This window comes from Peromyscus leucopus, chromosome 14 (assembly GCF_004664715.2).
Source record: "Peromyscus leucopus breed LL Stock chromosome 14, UCI_PerLeu_2.1, whole genome shotgun sequence".
NCBI classification, from domain to species: Eukaryota; Metazoa; Chordata; class Mammalia; order Rodentia; family Cricetidae; genus Peromyscus; species Peromyscus leucopus.
In genome coordinates, this window is record NC_051075.1 from 68,472,027 (window position 1) to 68,500,024 (window position 27,998).

Sequence of the window (27,998 nt, forward strand, 5' to 3'; positions counted from 1 at the left end):
TAGGAAGCCCCCCTTAGGTGGGGGCTGAGCAAAGCTCAGCTGTAGCAGCTTTCCAAGAGAGGAGAAGGATTGGTATATGCTGTGGGGAGACCATCCCCCATCACACCAGGTATAGACTGACTCTCAAAGACTCAGGATATCCTTCCCTGCAGAGATCCTGGCAGCTCCAGGACTGACTTTCCCAAACAGTCAGGATACCCTTCCCTGCTGAAGCAGTTTCAGGTGTGACTCTCCTGAGCAGTCAGAAAATTTCCCTTCCAGGGTTGGGCTGCTTCTTTGCAGCGCCAGCCATCTGAGCTATCCTAAGCAGCTCCAGGTGTCCAGGACACCTCCAGAGCAGAGGTGTCCAGGATTCCTCACCCATCTAGGGTTGGGCTGCCTCCTTGTAGCTCCAGCCACCAGAGCTGTCCTAAGCAGCTCAAGGTGTTGCCTGACTCCCAGGTAGTCAGGACACCTTTCCTCAGAGTTGCAAAACCCACATTTTGGTTTCAAAACCTGGGACCAAATCCACAGAATTACAACAGATATACTTATAAGAATCATGTGTTGAAACCTGTGTTGAAGTACAAGGGTCCGTGCTGAGTTAACCCCACCCCTCACCAGCCCTGGGATAAGGGACCCTGATTATCCTGGCACTGGAAAGGTGGCCCCACCCCTAATAGGAAAGCCTCTTCCCCACTTTTCCTGACATATAGACACTTGGGAAAGTTGCTCCCAGCCCTCACCTCAGGTGTAGGAGAGCTAGCTCTACTCCTAAGCTGCAGAGGGTGGTTCCAGCAGCCTAGTCAGAATAACCCGACTACCACCCAGACACATATCCATGGCTTTGAGTGGACACTCTCCAACATCTACCCCATGTATAATCCCCCCCTGGAGCATGGGAATGGAATAGTCCTATGGAATCATAATTGCAGGATATCTGAGAGGAGTTTCAGTGAGAGTCCAGTGTTGATGGAGTATCAGAAGCCAGAGGCCTTGAACCTGACCAACAACACATTACACAATTAACATTTGCAAGTAAAGCTGTTTGGTTAAAAGGGCATGATACACAGCAGGTACCAAGGCCACCAAGACAAATGAAGAGTTGATGGAGAGGTGGGAAAGATGGAGGAATGAAGTGGAGTTTGTTTCCTTCTGTTTGTTTTTTAATTAATATTCTTATTTGCATTTTTATTTTATTTTTATATTCTTATTTTATTTATTTACTATTTTTTATCTTATTTATTTTTTTAGTTTTTCTTTGGGGGGAGACAATACAAAGGTGAAGGGCAGATACCGAGGAACTGAGAAATAAGTGGAATTGGGGTGCATGATGTGAATTTCCCAAAGAATCGATAAAAAAAAGTGCATTAATAAAAAATTTTAAAAAGGGATGTGGCAATGTCACATCATGAATGCTGAATTTTACTGAAAACCTAAAACAGACACTGAGATTTATCTCTTGTCTCTCCTACTAATTGAGAATACTTTGTCTGGGACTGGCAAGATGATGTGGCAGTTAGAAGCACTTGCTCCTCATGCAGAAAATTTGGGTTCCGTTCACAGCACACACATGGAAGTCCACAACAGTTTGTCACTACAGTAATGGGAACCAAAACACCCTCTTCTGACCTCTCAAAGCACCAGGCATGTACATGATACACATACATACATGAAGTGAAAACATGCATGCAGAGAAAATGAAATAAGTGAATCTTAATTGAAAAGAATACTTTGGCAGCTTCCCAAATTTCAAGTTCTCTCCTTTAGAAATGGGGAATGGCTCAGAGGTACACACCTATAATTCTACTACTCAGAAGGCCGAGGTAGAAGAATACTCAATTCCAGGCTATTCTATTCCAGGTAGACCCTGTCCTGCCTAAATAATGAAAATAAAGGGGGAGGCCTTGACAACAACATTAAAAATATCTACCATATGTTGGGCAGAGTAGGTGTTAGGGATATGGAGGAGAATAAACTGACATAATCCCTGCCACTCAAGAACTTACAGTCTAATGGGGGCTGTCAGGCAGACAGACTGGTTTATGGAGTAGTGGGTGAAGTTATAGATAAAGGGAAAGACAGACCAAGAGAGTAAATACAGCATCAATCATAGAATAAAATATTGAAGGGGGAATGGGAGCACAGGTGCTGGGGAAGTACATCTGATTTAAATTTTTAATTACGTGTGTGTGTGTGTGTGTGTGTGTGTGTGTGTGTGTGTGTGTGTACGTATGCATGTATGAGCACCTCTGCCACAGCATGCAAGTGGAGGTCAGAGAACAATTTGTGGCCGTCAGTTCTGTCTACCATGTGGGATCTATTAATCAAACCCAGGTCATCAGGCTTGGTGGCAACTGCCTTTACTTATTAGATATCTTACTGATTTGGTCTGGAAAGTCCTATTTTTAATAGAGTCATCAGAGCAAAAGATTTCCCTCAGAAAAGGCCCTGCATGAAATTAAGTTTCATAATGAACACAGAGCACTTTGATTGTACAAACAAACACTTTAAAGATGTAAGTAATGATTTAAAACAATGCCAAGGTGACATGTACTTCACTATAACTACGTAAAAATGGGCTAGAATACTAATTTTAAAACTAAAAATGGAAACTAGAGATGGATCAGTGGTTAAGAGCCTTGTTGCTATTCCACAGGACCTAGAACCCACATTGTGGCTGACAGCTCTGTAACTCCAACAGACTCAATGAACTCTTCTGGATCAGGCATGCATGTATATATGTGCACCTATGTAGTACACATGAAGAGATGCAGGCAAAGCTTCCATACAAATAAAATAAAATAAATAATTCTACAAATAATTTTTTAAATAAAAAACTAAAACCAAAGTGTTAAGCAATCTGGTCCTAGCTTTGTAAGTCTACCTTTCCTTTCCTATAGTACAAAATCACAAACAAAAAGGGCACAGGCCTCTCATGCGCTGGTACTTCAAAACCTAAATTAAGTATATATTTTGTATATTGAATAGAATTAGGGACAAAGTTAAAGGAGACTTAGGGATAAATTATGTGTCTTCCTGGAAAGTTATTCTGTGTTTCAATTGTATTTGTCATTGATTTTTAGATAATTTGTGGGTTTTTTTTTATTAACATCTGTTTTTGCTAGCAATTGCTACATGGATTTTCAAGTGTGTGTGTGTGTGTGTGTGTGTGTGTGTGTGTGTGTGTGTGTGTGTGTGTAACTCAAGGCTTTGAGCACAGTAGGTAAGCACTCTCTCACTGAGCCATTATACATGGCCATAGTCCATGACTATTTTAATATTCTGTTTTATTTTATGTTGTTGTTTGATTGCTTAAAAATGCCCATCTCTTGAATGCAAAGGTCATATTATGGCTTACACAAAATGACAACCACAACATGGTCATTGTTATACAAGAACTATTTCTTAAGGTCATGTGAGGTATGTTTCTCTGACATGCTATTTCTGTCAAACTTCAAAAGAACTAATTGGTTTCATATCAGTTGAAGATGGTTGCAGCTGGTCTAGAAAAGGGAGGTAGGCATCATTTATTAACAACACTCGCAGAGCATGGCTACCCAGGACGCTCAATGGCTAAATGAAATATACTTCCCTATCCAGCTACAGACACAATTCCATTGAATCTCACCTTCCTGTCTGGACAGTAGAAAGCACTTGAGAGACTATAGTGCCATTGCATTTGTATCAGGCCTTAAAAGGGCCCAAAGGGCTATAATACATACAGTTAGTGGACTTTACCAAACTGTCCATGGAAAGAAACAACTTGATTATTTGACTGTCTGTGGGGACCTCTTCACTGGAACAAACAAAGTGGTTCTCCTTCTCACCTAAACAATAACAACAACAAACAGGTCAAGATAGAAGGACTTACATGAAAAGTACCACATTTTTCAAACTGATAAAACATGTTTCTTCCCCCCCCCCTTTTTTTTTAATTATTCCTGAGACAGGGTTTCTCTGTGTACTCTCTGCTGTCCTGGAACTCACTTTGTAAACGAGGCTGGCCTTGAACTCAGAGATATGTCAAGTACTGGGATTGAAAGTGTGTGCCACCACTGCTGGGTCATAAATCACTTTTTAAAGAACAAACATTAATAGTTGGGCAGTGAGGGTGCACACCTTCAGTTCCAGTACTTAAGAAGCAGAGGAAGGCCAATCTCTGTGAGTTCAAGGCCAGCATGGTCTACAAAGTGAGTTCCAGGACAGGCAAGGCTACACAGAAGATCGCTGTCTTGAAAAAGAAAAGATTTATAAATTTAAACCTGGGCGCGGAGTTGCACATATGCAATTCTAGGTCTCAAGAAATGGAGGCAGGAGGGTCAACAGTCAGAAGCCATACTAGGCTACATGAGATTCTGTCTAAATTACCTTCCCATCCTCTACAGAACAGGATTGTAATTTTGAACTCACTGTGTTTAGAGAAAACCCAATCTGTGCACATTTTTTTCTTCTTAAAGATATGTTATTAGGATTCATAAAAGGAGGGGTTGGCTAAAGCATTAAAATATAGTGCAAGGTATGCTAGACCATAATTCCAAGAGTGCACAAGGTGACAAAAACTATGGACTTCACCAAACTCTCAAGTTCCTCACTCTTGTTATAAGCATAAGATGATTAAGAACTGGAGCAGAGAAAGTTTTGGTGCTTTTGAGACAGGATTTCATAATTTTGTCCTGGATTGTCTTGAACTTGCTATGTTGCCCAGGATGTACTCAAAATAAGTGCCGTGTTCCTATCTTCACCTACTGAGGGCTGGAAATGCAGATTTACACCATCACAACCGGCTAGAGATGGAGTTTTTTCTCATAGAGAGCTACTGGCAGGAAGAGGTTGGAAGGAGGATCCCTTCATCTTACCTTGGAGAAAAGAGGTTGTAATGGGTACAGTGGAAAATGTAACATGTAACCCTATAGTTTGAAATACAGGATTGGACTCCTACTTAGCAAAAGAACAGGGTTCATTAGTCTGACAGGAAAAAGCATGGCATTGTGAGAAAGAATGATTTTAGGAGCCTTGTTATGGAATATTCCTTTACACTGTATGAAGATGTGTCACAGTGATTGGCTTCATAAAAAGCTAAATGGCTAAGAGCTATGCAGCAGGTATAGCAGGGACTTCTGGACAGAGAGCTCTGGGAAGAAGAAAGGTAGAGTCTCCAGCCAGATGGAGAGGAAGCAGGATGGACAGTACAGAGTAAAGGTAACCAAGTCATGTAAAATAATGTAGATTAAAAGATATGGCTTAATGTAAGTTATAAAAACTAGTTAGGAACAAATCTAAGCTAAGGGTGAGCTTTTATAATTAACAGTAAGCCTGTTTAATTTTTTTTTTTTATGAGCTGGTGGCTCAAAGAAAAATCTGTCTACATATGGTGTTAAACATCCAGCCAGCCACCTGTATCCACATAAGGCCTGAGAAAACTAAAAAAAAAAAAAAATCAAAACATTGAGTCAAATGTACCTTCCTGGCAGGGCATCTTAGTGACCAAGGTCTCTTGGATAGGCTCAGTGTACAGAGGCACCATGCACTAATGTGAGCCACACCAGATGGCAGACATAGCTATTTAAGATTCATCTCATGTGATCAGAGAACACTGTAGATGTTTAGTAAGGCCAGGTATAGACACAGAAAACACCTAAAAAGGTACAATGTGTTGAGAAATGTGCTTAGAACCTGAAGAGAGAAAAGAAAATGGGTATAGACAGTCATAGAAAAAATAGCTTAAAATAATAAAGTCTTTAAAATCCCTCTATTATAGAACAGAGCTGTGGTTGGACTGTCCCATTGAGTTGGAGACTGTAGCTGCAACTACTAGAACTCAAACCCATGCTTCCACTACTTGGAAAAGGATTGGATTGTTTAAAAAAATTTCCCCGGAAGGACCCGAATTTTAGACCAGAATTAGAAAATTCAGGATTAGTGTCATTTATTATATGCACTCATTGTTCTGCTCACAGTTACACAGGTATAACAATGAAGATGTAACCAGAAGCAACAAAACTCCTCCTACCACCAATTTAGTTCACATACTGCTGCTGGAAGAGATCAGAACATGCTACCCTGCACATAAGCCACTTTACCACTGGGATGATTTCAAGCTAAAAGAAACCATCAACAGCAAAAGAGTTGATACTGAGTCTGCTCAAATGTATTAAAAGTGTTTATCTTGCATCATTTCCCTCCTATATATTTCTTAACAGACTTCCTCTGTTTATCATCCCCAAACCCTTTTTCTTCTCTTGTCTTCTCTCTCCAACTTGTTACTTTTCGTTGAATAGTACATTAACCCATGGGTTTAACCACTTCTTTGGAATCTCACTTCTTTCTACAAAGATCTCAATAACACATAGAATATTGAAATCAAATGAAATTACATGCTTTTTCTCCTGTTTGTCTATCTTTCATTAGATCACAAACATCAGCCATAGAATCTAACAGGATAAGATAAAAGTGTTTCTCACCCTATTCTGCCATACTGATCCAAACTATAGCTGTAGTATATTACTCTTCCACTTACTTAATTAGATTTATGTAAGAACTAAGAATAAGTTTATTTTATACTGCATATTGTTTGTACAACATAATTTTTCAGTGTTATTATTAAATTTGTCTATGTAAGCATCAGTGTAAACAGCCTCCGGATGATTATAGTTTGAAATCAGTATTTCTTTGCCTCATGTGCAAGCACCTCTATGAAATGCACCAGCTCCCAGTCTTTCAGAATAGTTTGATTGCATCCCTTCTTTCACATCAGATTGAACTATGCACTGCTTCCCTCACATATTCTGCAATTTACTACCTCCAAACTATTGTTTATCATGTGTCCTGATACTGCTTTTGAAACATACACTTTCTCATATGTGCATATGCAAATTTTACCCACTTTAAAGACCTAGACAGACTGTTTGCTTTTATATAAAGCTGGCCCTAACAACCTGCTTTTCCACAGCCAGATACAATCACTCTTTTCTCTGACACCTCTCCTTCTATGACTCTCCAATGTTGGCTTATATCCACAGATATGTCAGAAATCCCCTACTACAATGTTTGGAACTAAAAACTGGAACAATTCATATCTCATCAAATTCTGCAACACATTTGTGAATAGAAAGTCTCAATTCTTCTATCTATCCATTTATTAAACACCACTGTATTCTAGCATGCATTCTAGGATGCAGAAAGAACTCAAAAATGTGTACACAATGGAAGGAGGTTTTTTTTTCCTTAACAAATTTTTTCTATTCTGAATGTTTTCTGAACTAATTCTTTTTGTTTGTTTCTTTGGTTGTTTGGTTGTTTGGGTTTTTTGTTGGTTTGTTTTGTTTTGTTTTTATGGGACTGTCTCAAATCTTTTTTTTATTCATTTCTATTCATTTTACATATCAACCACAGATTCCCCTGTCTTGCCTCCTCCCAACTCCAGCCTTCCCCCAAAGCCCACCCTCCATTCCCACCTCCTCCAAGGCAAGGTCTCCCCTTGGGAGTCAGCCAAGCCTGGTATATTCAGATGAGACAGGTCCAGTCCCTTCCTCCCTGCAACAAGGCTGCACAAAGTGTCTCAGCATAGGCACTAGGTGCCAAAAGCAGGCTCATGCACTAAGGACAGTTTCCATTCTCACTGCCTGGGGGCCCCCTAAACAGTTCAAGCTAAACAACTGTTTCACTTATCCAGAGGGCCTAGTCCAGTACCATGGGGGCTCCTCAGCTATTGGTTCACAGTTCACGTGTTTCCACTAGTTTTGCTAGTTGTCTCTGTATTTTTTCCAATCATGGTCTCGATATCTCTTGCTTATAGAATCCGTCCTCTCTCTCATCGATTGGACTCCTGGAGCTCTGCCGGGGGGTTGGCTGTGGATCTCTTCATCTGCTTCCATCAGTCACTGGATGAGGGTTCTATCATGACAGGGTGTTCAACCATCCGATCACCAGAGTTGGTCAGCTCAGGCACCCTCTCAACCATTGCCAGTAGTCTACAGTGGAGTCATCTTTGTGGATTTATCATGGTATCTCTTTCCTTGTTCTCCTACTCTGTTCCCGATCTAGCTAGGATCTCCCACTCCCCTAAGCTCTCTTTCCCACGACCTTTACCCTCCATTACCCCGCCAACACACACACACACACAGTTTGATCATGTAGATCTCATCCATTTCTCTGTTGCTGTGCCATCCCTGTGTCTTTCCTAGGGTCCTCTTTACTAGATAGCCTCCCTGGAGCTGTGAGTTACAGTCTGGTTATCTTTGCTTCACATCTAGTATCCACTACGAGTGAATACATACCATGTTTGTCTTTCTGAGTCTGGGTTACCTCACTCAGGATATTTTCTAGTTTCATCCATTTGCCTGCAAACCTCATAATGTCATTGTTTTTCTCTGCTGAGTAGTACTCCATTGTGTATGTACCACATTTTATTTATTCATTCTTCAGTTGAAGGGCATCTAGGTTGCTTCCAGATTCTGGCTATTACAAATAATGCTGCTATGAACATAATTGAGCATGTGTCCTTGTGGTAAGATTGAGCATTTCTTAGGTATATGCCCAAGAGCGGTATAGCTGGATCTTGAGAGAGAGTGATTTCCAAAGTGGTTGTACAAGTTTGCATTCCCACCAACAGTGTAGGAGTGTTCCCCTTGCTCCACATCCTCTCCAATGGAAGCTGTCTTCAGTGTTTTTGATCTTAGCCATTCTGACAGGTGTAAGATGGTATCTCAGAGTCGTTTTGATTTGCATTTCCTGATGACTAAGGATGGTGAGCAATTCCTTAAATGTCTTTCAGCCATTTGAGATTCTTTTGTTGAGATTTCTCTGTTTAGCTCTATAGCCCATTTTTAAATTGGACTGTTAGATATTTTGCTGTCTAGTTTCTTGAGTTCTTTAGAAATTCTGGAGATCAGCTCTCTGTCAGATGTGGGGTTGGTGAAAAACTTCCCATTCTGTAGGCGGTCATTTTTGTCTTATTGATCATGTCCTTTGCCCTAAAAAACCTTCTCAGTTTCAGGAGGTCCCATTTATTAATTGTGGCTCTCAGTGTCTGTGCTACTGGTGTTACATTTAGGAAGTTATCTCCAGTGCCAATGCGTTCAAGACTACTTCCTACTTTCTCATGTTCAGAGTAACCAGATTTATGTTGAGGTCTTTGATCCACTTGGACTAAAGTTTTGTGTACAGTGACAGATACAGACATATTTGCAATCTTCTACATGCTGACATCCAGTTATGCCAGCACCATTTGTTGAAGATGCTTTCTTTTTTCCATTGTACAGTTTTGGCTTCTTGGCCAAAAATTAGGTGTTCATACATGTGCAAATTAATGTCAGCGTCTTCAATTCGATTCCATTGGGTCACATATAGGTTTTTATGCCAGTACCAAGCTGTTTTTATTACTGTAGCTCTATATTAGAGCTTGAAGTCAGGTATCGAGATGCCTCCAGAGGTTGTTTTATTGTACAGGATTCTTTTGGCTATTGTGGGTTTTTGTTTTTCCAAATGAAGTTGAGGATTGTTCTTTCCAGGTCTGTGAAGAATTGTGTTGGGATTTTGACAGAGATTGCCTTGAATTTATAGATTGCTTTTGGTAAGATTGCCATTTTTACTATGTTAATCCTACCTATCCATGAGCATGGGAGATCTTTCCATTTTCTGACATCTTCAATTTCTTTCTTCAGGGACTTAAAGTTCTTGTCATACAGGTCCTTTGCTTGCTTAGAGTTACTCCAAGGTATTTTGTATCATTTGTGGCTATTGTAAATGGTGATGTATCTCTGATTACCTTCTCAGCCTTTTTGTCAGTTGTATATAGGAGGGCTACTGATTTTTTTTTGAGTTAATCTTGTATCCTGCCATGTTACTGAAGGTTTTTATCAGCTATAAGAGCTCCTTGGTCAAATTTTTGGGGTCACTTATGTATACTATCATGTCATCTGCAAATAGTGAAAGTTTGATTTCTTCCTTTCTAATTTGTATTGCCTTTATCTCTTTTTGCTGTCTTATTGCTCTAGCTACAACCTCAAGTACTATATTGGATAAATATGGGGAGAGCGGACAGCCTTGTTTTGTTCCTGATTTTAATGGAATCACTTTGAGTTTGTCTTCATTTAATTTGATGTTGGCTGTGGGCTTGCTGTAAATTGCCTTTATTATGTTTAGGTATGTTCCCTGTATTCCTGATGTTTCCAAGACTTTTATCATAAAGGGGGTAGGATTTTGTCAAATGCCTTTTCAACATCTCATGAAATGATCATGTGGTTTTTTTTCTTTCAGTTTGTTTATATGGTGTATTACATTGACTAAATTTTATATGTTGAACCACTCTTGAATCTCTGGGATGAAGCCTACTTGATAATGATGGGTAACTGTTTTGATGTGTTCTTGGAGTCTGTTTGTCAATATTTTATTGAGTATTTTTGCATCAATGTTCATGAGGAAGATTGGTCTGTAATTGGTCTGTTGCATCTTTGTTTTGCTTGGGAATCAGAGTAACTGTAGCCTCATAGAAGGAGTTTTGTAACATTCCTTCTGTTTCTATTGTATGGAAAAACTTAAAGAGTATTGGTATTAACTCTTCTTTGAAGATCTGGTAGAATTCTGTGTTGAATTCATCTGGCCCTGGGCTTTTTTTGGTTGGGAGACTTTTAAAGACTGTTTCTATTTCTTTAGGGGTTATTGGTCTATTTAAATAGTTTATCTGGTCTTGATTTAACTTAGGTATGTGGTACCTATCCAGAAAACTGTCCATTTCTTTCAGATTTTCCAATTTTGTGGAATACAGGTTTTTGAAGTATGACCTGATGATTCTCTGAATTCCCTCCATGTCTGTTGTTATGTCTCCCTTTTCATTTCTGATTGTGTTAATTTGGATGCTCTCTCTGCCTTCTGGCTAGTCTGGATAAGGGCTTATCTATCTTGTTGATTTTCTCAAAGAACCAACTCTTTGTATTGTTCTCTTTGTTTCTACTTTATTGATTTCAGATCTCAATTTTATTATTTCCTGTCCTCTAATCCTCCTGGGTGACTTTGCTTCTCCTTGTTCTAGAGCTTTCAAGTGTGTTGTTTAGTCACTTGTGTAAGATTTCTCCAACTTCTTTATGTGGGCATTTAGTGGTATGAATTTTCCTCTTAGCACTGCTTTCATAGTGTCCCATAAGTTTGGTTATGTAGTATATTCATTTTCATTGATCTCTAGGAAGTCTTTAATTTCTTTATTTCTTCCTTGACCAACTGGTGATTCAGTTGAGCATTATTCAGTTTCCATGAGATTGTAAGCTTTCTGTAATTTTTGTTGTTGTTGATGTCTAACTTTAAACCATGGTGGTCTGATAGAATACAGGAGGTTATTCCAATTTTTTTGTTGTGTTAGATTTGCTTTGTGACTGAGTATGTGGTCATTTTTTGAGAAGGTTCCGTGGGGTGCTGAGAAGAAGGTATATTCTTTTTTGTTAGGGTGGAATGTTCTGTATATATCGATTAAGTCCATTTGAGTCATAACATCAGTTAAACCCATTATTTCTCTGTTAAGTTTCCATTTGGCAGATCTGTCCAGTGGTGAGAGTAGGTTGTTGAAGTCTCCCACTATTAATGTGTGGGGTTTAATGTGTGATTTGAGCTTTAATGATATTTCTTTTCCATATGCGGCTGCCCTTGTGTTTGGAGCATAAATGTTCTGAATTGAAACTTCATCTTGGTGAATCTTTCCTGTGATGAGTATGTAACGTCCTTCTTGACCTCTTTTGATTGATTTTAGTTTGAGGTCTACTTTATCATATATTAGGATAGCTACACCAGCTTGCTTAAGACCATTTGATTGGAAAGACCTTTCCCAGCCTTTTATTCTGAGGTACTGTCTATCTTTGAAATCGAGGTGTGTTTCTTGTATGCAGCAGAAAGATGGGTCCTGCCTTTGTATCCATTCTATTAGCTTGTGTCTTTTTATAGGTGAATTAATTCTGTTGATATTAAAGGATATTAATGACCAGTGATTGTTAATTCCTGTTATTTTTTTGGTGGTAGTATGTGTATATTTCTGTTCTTTGGGATTTACTGCTGTGGGGTTATCTATTGCCTTTGTTTGTGTGGGTGTATCTGAATTCTTTAGGTTGGAATTTTCCTTCTAGAGCTTTCTGTAGGGCTGGATTTGTGGATAGGTATTGTTTAAATCTGGTTTTTGTCTTGGAATGTCTTGTTCACTCTGTCTATGGTGATTGAATGTTTTGCTGAGTATATTATTCTAGCCTGGCATCCATGGTCTCTTAGTGTCTCCATTATATCTGTCCAGGTCCTTCTGACTTTCAGTCTCCATTGAGAAGTCAGGTGTTATTCTGATGGGTTTGCCTTTATAAGTCACTTGGCCTTTTTTCCTTTGCTGCTCTTAATGTTCTTTCTTCGTTCTGTAGGTTTAGTTGTTTATTATGTGGCAACAGGACTTTTGGGGGACGTTTAATCTGTTTGGTGTCCTGTAGACTTCCTGTGTCTTCATAGGTATTTTCTTCTTTAAGTTGGGCAAGTTTTCTTCTATGATCTTGTTGAATATATTTTATGTGCCTTTGAGTTGGTATTCTTCTCCTCCTTCTATCCCTATTATTCTTAGCTTTGGCCTTTTCATGGTGTCCAGATTTCCTGGACGTTTTGTGTTATGACTTTTTTTGGCTTTGGTATTTCCTTTGACAAATATATTTCTTCTATTGTATCCTCTACACCAGTGATTCTTCTCTCTTCCATCTCTTGTATTCTGTTGGTTATGCTTGCATCTGTGTTTCCTGTTCGTTTACTCAGATTTTCTATTTCCAGCATTTCCTCTGTGTCTTCTTCATTGTTTCTATTTCCCTTTTCAGGTCTTGACCTGTTTCCTTCACATGTTTAATTGCTTTTTTCGTGGTTTTCTTGGCTTTCTTTAAGGGTTTATTAATTTCTTCCAAAGTTTAATTGTCTTTTCCTCTATTTCTTTATTGGTTTCTTCCAATTTTTTTTGTCTTTTCCTCAATTTCATTCTTCATTTTTCCTTGAACGGCCTCTAGCATCTTCACGATGCTATTCCTAAGGTTACTTTCTTCTGCTTCTTCTACATTGTGATGTTCAGGCCTTGCTATTGAAAGAGGACTAGGTTCTGGTGATGCTGTATTGCTCTTTATGTTATTATATGTATTTTTGCTTTGATGTCTGCCCATCTCCTCCTCTCTTGGTCCAATGAGAGCTGGTGGTTTGGTTTCTGTGCCTCAGGAAGTTGCTGGGGTCTCAGGCGAATGGGTATGAGGGCAGGGCATGTAGGTTGCAAGGTCCAGTGGGAGGTTTTCATTGAGGGTGCCTTCCTTCAGGAGTTTTGCCTGCTGGCCAGCAACTCTTGATCCAATGAGAGCTGGTGGTTTGCTTTCCATACCTCTGGAAGTTTCTGGGGACTCAGGCAGATGGATATAGGGGCAGGGCATGCAGATTGTAGGGTCTGGTGGGGGAATTTTGGTGTGTGTGGGGGCCTTCCTGTAGGAGTTTTGCCTGCTGGCTAGCAACTGGGACAAAGTTGGGTGGGTGTTCCTGGGGACTGGTTGTGTCCCAGGGTAGGGTCCTGGGGCAAGACTCTCTGGGTATAAGTGAAGTAACTCACTTGTGAACTAATTCTATCCATATATTTGTTTTTTCAGGAAATTATCCTTTTAATTTGATAGCCTAAGAGTTCATACATCAAGGAAAAAAATTATATCTGTTCAAATAATAAAGTATTTGCCATGATTAATCTGCTGTTAATGGTGAACATTCAATGACTTGGAAGTGACAATATGTTATCAAAAAAAGTTGGAATACACAACTTGGTAATAATGGGTTCACAATGACAATACTATACACCTGGGCTAGAGCAAATAGATAATGTATAAAAACAATGGGAAAATACTGTCAAGAAAAAATATTAAATGGATAATATTTGAACTATAAATGAGAAAAGGTTATGAATAAGAACTCCTGAAAAAGAGAGAGTCTGATACTTACGTTTATTATATACAATTCCTGATGAAAATTCAAACACATTCAAAAGTAAAATCATAACATATATAAGCGGTGATTCCATCTGTTGGAATAAATATAAGTTATTTCTATTCAGTTACTCTGAAAATATTATTTTGCATTTTTAGACATAAAAACAACTACACAAAGGTGAAGAAAGCATCTCTTCAAATTAAGACTATTTTTTTATCATGTGAAAAAAGCAGATGATAAAGAGGGAGGTAGAGTACTTGCTTAGCAAGCACACAGCCCTGGGTTTAATCCCCAGCACCCAATTAACAATTGGCCAACCAACAAATCCCTAAAATAGACACACAACATGACTACATTCTAATTTATCTCCTACTGTGTATTTAAAATATGTAAAAGTATGGTCATAGTGAGAAACAGAGAGGTTGGGGCTTGGGATTTTCTTCAATATAAGTAACAGTGGGAGAAGTGAGAGTCATGATATTAGATTAAGATCTATATGATCTGTATAAGATATACAGATCAAGAATCTGCCTAGATCAGTAAATGCTCTAAGGATGATAAAACTGACAATCTTTTTTTTTCTTTTACTATTTTGACAATATTTTGAATACCTAGATTTAGATGAAGTCTACATGGTCCCAAGTCCTTCCTTGCATATTCTTGCTGAGTATAGTAAGAATGCAAGTCTCTGGTGCTCTTGATTCAGGGCTTTTCTCAGGGTTGTGTTTGCTGCCAAAAGATGTGAAGGAGTTGCAACAGCAGGCCAGTTTCCATGATGATTCTCCTAATGTTAGTGTTCTTCCCCTGTGATGCATCTCATGACCTGTGTAAGTATCTGTTATAGACTGAGTCATTTATAACAAAACTCACATATTGAAGTCCTAACCCCTAGAATGAGATCATATTTAGAGAATGAGGTCATTGAAAGATGCTCTAACTGAAAATGTCTAGTATCCTTAAAAGTTGAGTAAACTTGGGCACAGAGTTACACAAAGAGAAGATAAAGCAAAGACAGGGACAAGACAATCATCTATAAACTCACGGGAGAGGCCAGACTAGATCATTCTCTCAGGGACTTCAGTAGAAATCAACCATGGTAACACTTTGACCTTAGGCTCCTGGCCCCCAGAATTGTGAAAAAACATTCTGTTGCTTAATCTACCCAGTGTATGCTACTTTGTTATGGAACCCTAGGAAATGCTGTTGGACTTTGGGAGTGAAGGAATTAGAAAAAGCTTCATGCTGATACTCTGGCTATGCTTCTCTCTGTGAGCAATGATACCTTTTGTCTCTAACCTAGGAATTTCATTTCTATTGCCAGGACCCAAGAAAACAGGTATAAGCCTGACTTAACAACTTCAAGTTGACTAAAATCTCAGACTCTGGAGGGCCCTTGATAACGTCTCAACTAATTAGTGTGTTCCCTCCCTCAAAATCTGCTTTGCTTATTTAAGAATATTTATTGGCAAAATGTTCAAATATCCATTGGATTTTGAATTTACCATTTTTATATTTTCAAAAAAAGTCTATTTTTTATTTACTTGGTTATTTTTAGAGAAAGGGTCTCACTGTGCTGGCCTGCAAGTTACTATGGATACCAGTTTGTTCTTCAACCCACAGAGATCAACTTGCCTCTGCCTCCTTGTGCCAGAATCAAAGGCATGCACCATCACAACAACCTTGGAAAAATTGAAAAATTCATGTATTATTTGTTCTCCACAAATTAATGGCAAGGCCCTATTGTTGAAGACAATGCTTACATATCTCAGTGACTACAGATATGCCGAGCTGATCCTAACTAGAGATTTTACCCCTACTCTCTAGAGTTCATGGTACTGAAAGGTACTTATCAAGCTACCAGTAGAGAAAGGTAACCACGAACCCAGCTACAAACTCTGTGATCTACAAAGGTGATCTGCCTGCATGATCACTTTTCTGATTGGATTTAAAGCCTACTCCATGAGATGGAACTCTAACACTGCTCAGCTTGCCAAGAGCCTGAGACTGGATAGGTCATAGGCCTACCATAAAACCAAATAATATTGTTTTGCTAAAGGAACATAACAATAAAATGACTCCTATCAATATTCTGATATACCCATAGATCAGTACTTCACTCAGTCATCATCAGAGAAACTATTTCTTGCAATAGATGGGAACTAACACAGACACCCACAACTAGACAATGCACAGAGAGTGAGAGATTTTGGAATATTCAGTCCTAAATGGGATGTTCATCAAACTACTCCCCTTGGGGATCAGGGAGCTCTGCAAAAGAGGAGGTAGAAAGATTTTAAGAGCTAGAATGGATGGATGATTCCAAGCAGTGTCTTCCAGACACAACACGACTGATCCACATATGAACTCACAGAGATTAGGTAGCATGCCAGGAGCTGGACAGGTTTAAGCCAGATGGGATCCCAGTGTGAAGGAGGGAAGAGGACATGGTCTCCCATCCCTAACCAAAAAGCTATCGCCCATTGACATCAGCTTGCAAAGGAAAAATTAGTTTCCTTCAATGGAGTCTCACTGGGTATATTAACCAAACTTAAGGTTAGGTTCTATGCTTAGTAGTAGATGGCCAACACAAAACAAAACAAACTCAATGGCATTTTTGTGGCCTTTTGATCTCAAATTGCTTTGTTTAGAAATTTTGGGTTTGTTTGTTTGTTTGTTTGTTTGTTTTTTGGTGCTACTGGCTTTGGCTTATATGTTATAGTTTCCAATTTGGGGATTTTATGGCTTTGTGTATTTGTGTTTCTTGTGTTTTTTTCTCTTTCATTTACTTGTCTGAATTTTAAAGGGAGAGAGTCTAAAAGGGCATGGAGTTGGGTGGGGAGGTGAGGATTAAAGAGAAGTTGGGGGAGGGGAAACTGTGATCATACTATTTTGTATGAAAACATTTTTTTCAATTAAAAAAAATTCACGCTTTCAGTCACCTTAAGAAACAAGTTGTCACAGGGAAGAGGAGACAACTAGCATGATAAAGTATACCAGCATGGTGCTTGCTCAATTATATTTTTTGTAAGAATAATTTGAGCGTTGAGATATGGTCATTGTTTAATTTAGAAAACAATATCTTTATCAAAATCTTGTATTATTTACCTAAACATTCAAATTAAATGATATAACACCATTAGAACCCATAAGCTTTTCTCATTAGTTTAACAGAAATGCATTATACTCTAGGTCTCCAGTTTGGTTGACCTATATTATTGTTATCCTCAATACTTCTCTAATTCCTTTTATTAAGTAGGCATAAAATAGCTAATTTAATTTTATTGGATTAGGCTATGGTTTATCTTTGACCAAAGAACTAAGAACTTACTGTGAAAGATTTTAAACACACAGGGAGGAAAGAGATTTGAGAGAGTTAATTCAAAGGAGACACAGCAGAATTGGTCTCAGGTTCCCTATGGCTCTGTTACTAAATGCATACCCCTGTTTTTAGGATTAAAGATTATTTACGTACTCTTTTAGTTTAGTGACAGAATGAACTTTAGGGTCTATGGTGGTTTGGATGATTTGCCCCTTATAGTCACAGACATTTGAACACTTGGTCCTCAACTGATGGCACTGTTTAGGAGGCTTATGAGGTATCACCTTTGTTGGAGGAAGTATGTCACTCAAGGCAGGCTTTGAGAGTTCCATCTTTCTCTTTTATGCTTGCAGGTCAAGATATGAGCCCTCAGCTTCCTGCTCTTGCCCTATGGTTTTGCTCTGCCATCATAGAGTATAACCCTCTGGAACCAGAAGCCCAAATACACTCTCTTCTGTAAGATGCTTTGCAATGGCATTTTATCACAGTAATAAAAAAGTAACTAATAAAAGCATGTTAAAGATCATTACTACCTAGTAACAGATTAGCTTAGAAACAAGATCTTTGGACTTAACAAATTCAGTCAACACATGAAGATGCCACAAAATAAAAAAATTCAAGTGTATCAGGAATTATTATATTTGACCTATCATTAAACTGGTAACACATATCTTTATCTCATTTTACCATCAATATAACCTTTTTTCTTATGTTGATATTCATTTTTCCAACTGGAACTTTTTAATCTAGAGAAATTTTGGTTTGAGTGAATCTTGAACAATTAAATTTTTTCAGTAAGCTGTTTCTCTAAGTTCACATTTTATTCAGTATTAATATCAATACTGAATATTACTACTAATATTAACTCAGACTAATATCACAGTTATTCTACACTGTCTGTGCTTGTTATATCTGACAGCTTCTTTACAGTGAAGTATTTGATTACCTCTACAACTTCTTTCTTCAGTTACATAAATTTCAATTTATTAAATTCAGATGTTTCATCTTATCAGACAATTATACTATCTTTTTTACTAGTCAGAGTCAACTTGGAAGCTACACAATGATAAATGGCAATGTCTTTTTATTTTTTTTCCAACTCACTTAACAGTTAAACTGACAACAGTTAGACAACTTTAATTATTATGAGCTTTATATAGCTGTCTTCGACAAACCAGACATTTGGAATTTCCCTCTTCACTGGTACCAAACACACTGCAAATTGTATCAAAGATGGATCCTACTTTCTCCCCATCCAGTTCATTTGTAACTCTTCCATTGTCATAGAAAAGTGATTACACTAAATTAATATTATAGCAGGGAGCTTATTTTAATATTCATTATTATAATAATTACCTCTAATTCCTCCCTGGTTGCCTTTTCTTTTTACATTTACTCCTGTTTCTTCTGTGTAGAGTCTACACTGTAGACTGCAGAGACAGTATCAAGAACTGAATTTACACAACTGTCTGAGACAGTGTGTTTGAGGTGTTTCTTGTCTGTGACAACAAACATTGTGAATTCAACCAAAGAACAAGCCTATCTCCTCCCCATTTGTCTCATTTGTAGCTATTTGATTGTCACAGAAAAGTGATTACATCAATTAATATTATTGCAGGAAGCTTATTTTAGTATTCATTACTATAATTACCTTTAATTGTATGTCTCCCTTGTCTTTTGTTTTGTTGTTTACATTTTAGCCTTGTTTCTTCTGTAGATTAAAGATCCAACTATCAAGAGCTGAGTTTTCACAGTTGACTGCCTTAGCTGAGTTTTTACAGTTGACTACCTTAACAGTCCACTTAACTTTGGTAACAGCCAATCAGCTGCTACTAAGTACAGAAGCCTGCTAAGAAAAATCTAAAGGATAGGCAGTTGGAATTTCCAACTAACTGCCTCCATCAAGAGTATAGCAGATTTTCTTTGAAAATCTATGAGAAGTAATAGTTTTCCAAATCTATCATCTTTAATATAATATCCATTTTAGAGTGTTCAGATGCTTATTTGAGTACATAAGTGAAAACATAACAGTCAAAAGGCCATCCTGTCTCTATACATTGACACTTAAGGCAACCTGTCATTGAAGAGCTTCATACTTGTCTTGAAAAATAAATAGGACTTAAAAGGTATGACTGTCAAATGAACTTACTGCAAGATAAACAAGTAAAATCACAGGGTGAAAAGGTTACAAAGAGATGTGTGTGCATAGAATTTGCTAATTTTCTCCCATATTCACTGCTGTGTGGCTGCTCTTTGTTGGGTGTCAGACTCAGGTTACCAGAATGAATATGAACGACTTCCCCAGTACCAAATAGTCACAAATGAATGTAAAGCTAGCAAGTAATGTTATAAAGATGCTAGTTAATTCCATTTTATATCCATGCTTTCCTTCAAAAGAGGCTTCACATGGCTTCTGTTTTATATACCTAACACAGAAGTAAACTGGTCACAGTTTAATGTATATCCTGGGAAATCCTGTGTAAGAAATATTCTTTTCCTCTTTTCTGGTGACCGTAAATGAAAAACTTAGTCATCCATTTAAAAGAAAGAGCAGAACACAACAAAGTATTATCAATATTATTAGTACACAATAAAAGATTATTATTTAGTAGTAATAACTCTTTTCCCAGATACTGGAGACTCCTTTTTGTTAGAGGTTGTTTCTTGCACTAGAAGGGGCTTAAGATTTTGCATGGAAGCAAGTTACAAGCTTCAGACAATTGTGGCAATGCAGCAATAAGTTGTTTCTCCACACAGTATCAGGACAGAAATGTCTGAGCAAGGCTGAAAGTGCATATTGATAGTCCTATAGAAAATTATGGTTGGGCAGTGTTGGTGCACAACTTTAAACCTAGCACTCAGAAAGCAGAGGCAGACAGATTTCTGACTTTGAGGCCAGCCTGGTCTACAAATTGAGTTCCAGAGCAGTCAGGGATACACAGAGAAACCCTCTCTTGAAAAATAAAAACAAAAACAAAAATTATAAAGCTGGTCACAATGGCCTTCTCCTACCCCTCACAGTCTTTTGTTTGTTTTCCCTCTTTGGATGCCCTGACATGTCTCTCTCTTCTACGGACAAAGGACTTGCTTTCAAGCAGACACTGATGTATAGCATTTTGATATGGTTGAGCACTCTGAGTGACCTTCTAGTGCATCATTATCTGTACCTATGCAATAAAAGATGAAATTCTTCCTCCTGATAAACACATCAGACTCTAGGCATCCAGTCAGGAGCTGCTGGGATAAGGAAAGGGGCTATGACTTTTTTTTTTGTCCTGACTAAAAGAGTTCACTGAAAACTGCAAACAAATACAGGGAGAGTATTTCCACACAAATCAGCAATTGTGTTCAACGAATGATAACAAACATATTGGTATTTCTTGAATCTAATTCCTCACACATGTATATATTACATGAAGGATCCTTCTCTATGCAGTTCACACTTCTCAATTACTCTCACCATTTTGTAATGGAATGTGATTTTTCAAAAGCTTAAAACAGTTATTCATACAAAATGAGTACATGTAATTTACTCAAATACACAACATTCTCCTGTTCCAAGCTTTCTTATACAAATAATGAGAAAATGAATAATCCTAAATAAAAATTCTTTAATGTATTTAAAAGCAATTCTTTTGCCAGAACTAACAGAGCATGCCTGTATTCTAATACTTAGAAGAAAGAGACAGGAATATCTTAAATTCAAATCCAACGGAAGCTATATAAATGACACCTTGCTCAGATAAAACAAACAAGCAAACAAAAAACATGTATAGTTTAGTGGCAGATTGTTTGCATAAGAACCTGGGCTTAATTTCTAACAACACGTACATGCACACACACACACACAAACTCATATGCACACATACTTTAGGATATGAACATGCTTAAGACTCAAGATAAATAATGAGAAATTTCTTTCCAGTAATTCAACATTGAAGATTATATTTACCTATAATATTTAACATTTAATTTTAATATATTTAATACATAAAAAGTAGTATCTTGCCACATATTATGGGAAACACCTGTGATCCCAAGGAAGCAGAAATAGAGTAATGAGTTAAGGCCAGTCTGGGCCACATAGTGGAACCTTGTCTTAACAACAAAACAAAAAGTGTCTCATTGTCTCATTTTTCAAAATGGTGTAATTAAACACATTAAAATGTGCTGTTGCTACCTAAAATTGTATACAATACATAAGTGCATGTGAAGTTAAGTCACTTGGGCTCACAATGCTCCCCACAAGAACTATAAACTAACAAAAACACCAGTATCAGACATGAGAAACCTCCTTTCAAATGGTTGGCCAGGGTAGTCCTTGTGACTGCTAAAACAATATAGATTATCAATGAAGCCCTTGGTTACTTCTCAGGGATTTAAGGTAAGCTACATATTGCTGAAGAAACAGTACACTTAGGACACAGAACTTGAATGATTCAATCTGGATGTAAGCTGAAAGCTCTTAGGTCCAAAGGGAACCCCTATCATTTTAAAAGGCAGTGCTTATGTCCCAGATGACTGTCTGCGCTTAACTGGGGCTGAAGGCTAGCAAGGTAAACAAAATGATTGCTGGTGGATAGATGAAAGTTTATTCTCAGGACTCCTCAGAGACCTGTAAAACTGGTTTCTGTATGCCAAGAAGAGCCACTTCCCTATCTCCCCTTGCCTCTGGCAGATGAGGCATCTGGTTCCCTATTGACAGGTACCTAAGGTGCATATCCAAGCCCAAGCTAACCTCCAGGCTCCTTTCTCCTCTACTGACATGTACCTATAGTGTATACCAAAGCCACTGGGCTCTTCTAGTCTAAACTCCCCAGGTTATTCCAGCTCCCTCCCTCCAATTACCTGTTCCCTTTAGATGAGGTTCTTTCTTGCCCTGCTCTTCTTTCTGCTTGTAAGAGACAGCCCTAGCCATGACTAGTTTGCTCCTCTCTCTGTACGCAAGAGGTAGCAATAGCAGCTTTAGACTTCTGCAGATGCTTCTGGCTATTTTCTCCTCCAGATTTACAATAAACATTTTCTTTCAAAGGCACCCATAGAGCAATCCAGTTTGATAGTTTCAACGTGCCCTCACTTACAAAAGCCTCCTTCCTGGAATTCAACTTCCATGATTCCAGAAATACTATGTAAATTGTCAAGGGAAGCAATTAAACACCTATCCAGCTGTAAAACCTATGAAACAGGACAATTACCAGCAATGGCAAGATATGCATAAAGATGCAAGAAATGGCACTCGTGTTGATGGCAACCAACAACGGTCTAATTGGCCCATTCAACAAAAGAGAAGTCATGCCTGGTACTGGAAATCTAGTACCTGGGACCATGCCTGGGACTAGTAATGTTATGGACCTTAGAAAAATACCTACTATACTATTTCACTAGACCAGCATTAATTCCTAACTACAATCTGAATCTTATCCTTATATCTACAGATAAGTATAGCTATCACTCCTTACCAAAGAAGCCTTTCTTTATAGCAAATGAAGGCTATTACAGAAATCCACAACTGGACAAATACACAGATCAACCGTTCACGGGGAACCTAGTCCCAGTGGATACTTCTATGTTATATCTCCTTCATCTATGGGTCAAGGAACATCAAGGAAGAAAGAAGGGGAAAGATTGTTGTTAAGAATCAGAATACCAGGGGGTCTGCTGTGATACAGTCTCTTTTAGAAATGGCTACATAAACAAGATTAGAACAATGACAATATCAATGGACATGTTAACATGGAAGGAGGAAATTTCAGAGGGCCCCACCTCTATATACAAAGAACTACAGGCAACTAACAACTGAAAGGAAACTTAGCCTCTCCTCAGGATTGGCTGTCCAATGCAGAGGAGTCAGTCCTGAAACTATATACACAAACAACAAAATATGACTCAGTCAGTTATATTTCTATATATTTGTGCATGCACATATATATATCGTATATACATATGGAGGCACACAACAATAATAATCCAAGAAAAGGGCTATCAACTTGATAGTTGGAGGTTTTAAAAGGGATTTGAGGGAGTGTACCTTGGAGAGGCTAAAAGGAGAAAAGGGGTATAGGATGTAAGGGAGTGTAATTCTATTTCAACTAAAAGCATATTTAAAAAATATGAACCAAAAAAAAGAAATACAAAAAAGTGTTCAATAACACAAAGTTTACTAAATATAGTTCACTAAATTACATTGATGAATGCCTGTGTCAAGTTTTTCATAGAAAAATATATTTAATATATATTTAATATAATGTTAAAAATTCTCTTAAACATAAGCATTGCTAAAGAATTCACATTGTAAGAAACTTGAGGGCAAAGGTAGAGAGAGAGATATTGGGATCATTTGAATTTAATGAGGTATTGCAGCTACATGCAGCATGACACACAAAAAAATCTACAGTTTTTGGTATCTCACAAATAGATAATAATACATTACTATAAAATGTTATGATGGTTAAACTTCCAAGTACAACAGAAATAGGTATCATAGACATTTATTTGAGCTATTTTCTACCAATAAAAATATATGCAATAAAATTTCAAGTGGAATCACAAAAGACTGAATAGTGAAGCAGTCTTGAACCAAGAACAAAACTGATAATTGTAGACCAGAGCCTAGTATAATCGTCATTAAAGAGGCTTCATCCAGCAACCAATGGAAGCCAATGCAGAGACTCATGACCAAACATTAGTCAGAGCTTGAGGAATTCTGTGGAAGAGGAGGAAGGACTGTAAAAACCAGAGGGGTCAGGGACACAAGAAAACGGCCCACAGAATCAACTAATCTGGGCTTGTAGGGGTCCACAGAGACTGAACCAACAATTAGAGAGCCTGTATGGGTCTGACCCAGGTTCTCTACATATATGTTATGGTTGTGTAGCTTGGTGCTCTTGTGGGACACCTAACAGTGGGGTCAGGGGCTGTCTCTCACTTTTTGCCTGCTTATGGGACACTTTTCTTCCTACTGAGTTGCCTCATCCAACCTCAATATGAGGGGATGTGCTCAGTCTTACTGCAATTTGATATTTGTTCATTAGTGGTCAATCAAGGAGAGGCACATTGTCAACTCTGTAGTATCTTTGGTAGACACACTCATTTACTACAAGAATCAAGATATTGCCTAATATGTTCCACCAAAAGGTACTCTGACTATTTACTATTAATTGTCAAGCTAATTTCTGTTTAGAAGAAATGAAGTTTGGACTGTAGATTAAGGTTTCAAAGGTGAATATTTGCTCTTAATAACACAATGCAGTGTTTTAGTCAGCAGCAAAGCACACATTTTAAACCAACTCACAATGTTTACAGTAAAACTACCTGTAAACTTAAAAATAGAGAAATTTCTTCACATGTTATCATGATTTCTCACAGGATCACTATAAAGAAAAGTAGAATTAACATCCACTGACTAAAACCAACCAACCAACAAACATCCACTAAAATCCTACTCCAACTTTTCCAATATACTTAAATGAAATATATTTTCACCCTCAAAGTAAGAGGGCACAACAGAAGGCACCAACAAATGAAGATCATTTTACTGAAACTTATGTGTGTTTAAAAACAAGGAACAAAAATCCTTTGGCTGGAGATGTAGCTCAGTATAGGGCACTTGCATGTGCCAAGTCCTAGGTTCAGTCCCCAGTATAAACAATGAAACAAACACACTAAAAGTAAGATGCCTTTTTCTTTTTTTTTTTTAACATGATCGAGAAACAACAAAGCATCACAGCAAAGTAAAAACTCCTAATAAGTTATATTTCCTTTCTAGACATATCAAAAAACCTGATTTTACCACTTAAGACAAGGAAAGGAATGAATATAATTGATTATGTTGGCTTCTAATTGGTTATGTAATGGTAAAACAGATGATCCAAATATACATTAAAAGACAGTTCTTAGAAGCAGGCAAACATCCCTACCCTGACAGCTTTAACAACATTATTAACAATGAAACCAAATGTTGTTGATCATGCCTATACTTCCAGCAGCTGAGAAGGGTAGTCAGAAGGACCAAGAGTTTAGCATTCTTTGCAACATAATTAGTTCAAACCAGCCTAGGCTACGTGAGATCTTGTCTCACAAACAAAACAAAATAACAAACAATAAACCTTTCATAAAAATAAAAAATAATTTGATCAATAACTATGATAAAGATAACAAACTGATCAAATTTTAATTATATAAAAACATAAGCCTCTTATCTGGATAAATGATATTTTACATTTCCTTTTTTCCTACTAAAATTGACTGTGACTTATGTTATAATGCTGTTATATATTCTAAAATGATTTTAATCAAATATATTGCTCAACATATTTCCTCTAGATACAAGTACTTGCTATCTGTTAAATCATTGATTACTAAACCTAATATCTAAGAATCATTGACTCAACTCTGTTATTAATTACCTAATAAATCATGTAAGCCATTTATTTGAATCAAGGTTTCTTTTTTAGGTGCCATCATTCATCTTTTTAAAAAAAATTTCTATTAATCAATTAATTAATTTCCCAGACTGATCACAGTTTCCTCTTCCTCCTTCCTCTCCTCCAGTCTCTCCCCACTCCATCCACTCCCTCTTCCTTCCCTTCAGAAAAGTACAGGCTTTCCATGTGTATCAGCCAGCCATGGAATATCAAGTTGCAGTGAGACTATGCACCTTATCTCTTACCAAGGCTAGGCAAGGCAACCCAGAAGGAGGAAAGGGTCCTAAGAACAGGCAACAGCATCCAAAACAGCCCCTGCTCCCTCTGCCAGGAGTCCCACAAGAAGACCAAACCATGCAACTGCAACACATGTACAGAGGGCCCAACTCTAACCAAGCAAGTGAAAGATCTGTATATCAAGAATGTCAAATGTTTGAAGAAACTGAAGATATCAAAAGATGGAAAGATCTCCCATGCTCATGGATTGGCAGGATTAATATAGTAAAAATGGCCATCCTACCAAAAACAATCTACAGATTCAACACAATTTCCATCAAAATTCCAACATAATTCTTTACAGAACTTGAAATACAATACTCATATGGGGAAAAAAAAACAGGGTAGCTAAGACAATCCTGTACAATAGAAGAACTTCTGGAGATATCACCATCCCTGATTTCATACTGTACTACTGAGCTATAGTAATAAAAACTACATGGTATTGGCATTAAAAACAGACACATTGATCAATGGAAATGAATCGAAGACCCAGATATAAATCCACATACCTATAGACACCAAATTTTTGATAAAGAAGCCAGAAATAAACAATGAAATAATAGCAACTTTAACAAATGATGCTGGTATAACTGGATGTCAGGATGTAGAAGAATGCAAATAGATCCATATCTATCACCCTGCACAAAATTCAAGTCCAAGTGGATCAAAGACCTCAACATAAAACTGGATACATTGAATGTGATAGAAGAGAAAGTGATGAACAGTCTTGAGCACATTGGCACAGGAGACAACTTCCTAAATAGAACATCATTCATGCAGGGACTAAGATCAACAAATAATAAATGGGACCTCATGAAACTGAAAAGCTTCTATAAGGCAAAGGACACCATTAATAGAACAAAAATGGCAGCCTAGAGAATGGGAAAAGATCTTCAGCAACCCCATATCTGACAGAGGGCTGATTTCCAAAATATATTTTTTAAAAAATCAAGAAACTAGACATCAACAAACCAAATAACCCAATGTGGTGGTAATCTAATTGTACTGAAATGTGATTTTGATTGTATGTTAATAAATAAAGTTGCCCGGGGGTCAGAGCTATTAGAGCCATAGCAAGAGTGTGGCGGTGGTGGCACACGCCTTTAATCCCATAGATCTCTGTGTGTTCAGGGATACAGCCAGTATTGGAGACATATGCTTTAAGACCTAGGGGGCTCTACATTCAGACAGTGACGAGGCAGTCACGTGTTTGGGTTTACAACCAATGAGAAGGCAGAACAAAATACTATAAATAGAAGAACAGACAGGAAATAGGTCTCTTTCGGGAAGCTGGGACACCGCAGGCGGAAGGGTGAGATTTTAGCTCTGAGCTCTGACCTCTCGGCTTTCTCTTTTACATTGTTTCTGTGTTTCTTATTTAATAAGACGGTTGGTTACATCAACAACCCAACTAAAAATGGGGTACAGATCTAAAAAGGGAATTCTCAATAAAAGAATCTCAAATAAATAAGAAATGTTTAACATGCTTAGCCATCAGGGGAATGCAAATCAAAAGGACTCTGAGATTCCATCTTACAGCTGTCAGAATGGCTAAGATAAAAAATACAAGCGACAGCTCATGCTGGCAAGGATATGAAACAAGGGGATCACTCCTCAATTGTTTGTGGGAATAAAAACCTGACAGCCACTTTGGAAATCAATACGGTGGTTTCTCAGAAAATTGGGCATCAATTTACCTCAAGACTCAGATATACCAGTCCTGGGCATATATCGAAAGGGCACTCTACCACAACACAAGGGCACATGCTCAACTATGTTCATAGAAGCTTTATTTGTAATAGTCAGAAACTGGAAACACCCTAGAATTGTTGGTCCCTCAACCAAAGAATTGATAAAGAAAATGTGATACATTTACACAATGGAGTATTAAAAATAACATCATGAAATTTGCTGGCAAATGGATGGAACTAGAAAAGATCATCCTGAGTGTGGTAACTCAAAGCCAGAAAGACAAACGTGGTTATGTACTTACTTATAGGTGGATATTAGCTGTAAAGGATAACCATGTTGTGATATTT

General features: G+C 37.8%; 1 protein-coding gene across 1 annotated transcript in view; it reads right to left on the bottom strand.

Moving 5' to 3' along the window:
* Window positions 1-19,052, bottom strand: part of Catsperb (cation channel sperm associated auxiliary subunit beta) — a 160,687-nt gene extending 141,635 nt beyond the window's left edge. The window contains exons 1-3 of the mRNA XM_028888308.2: window positions 18,909-19,052; window positions 13,951-14,029; window positions 3,721-3,809 (exon numbers count right to left, since the gene is read on the bottom strand). Coding sequence (XP_028744141.1) covers window positions 3,721-3,809; window positions 13,951-14,029 — 168 coding nt within the window. The 5' untranslated portion in view covers window positions 18,909-19,052. The remainder of the gene's footprint in view (window positions 1-3,720; window positions 3,810-13,950; window positions 14,030-18,908) is intronic.
* Between the last annotated feature and the right edge of the window lie 8,946 nt (window positions 19,053-27,998).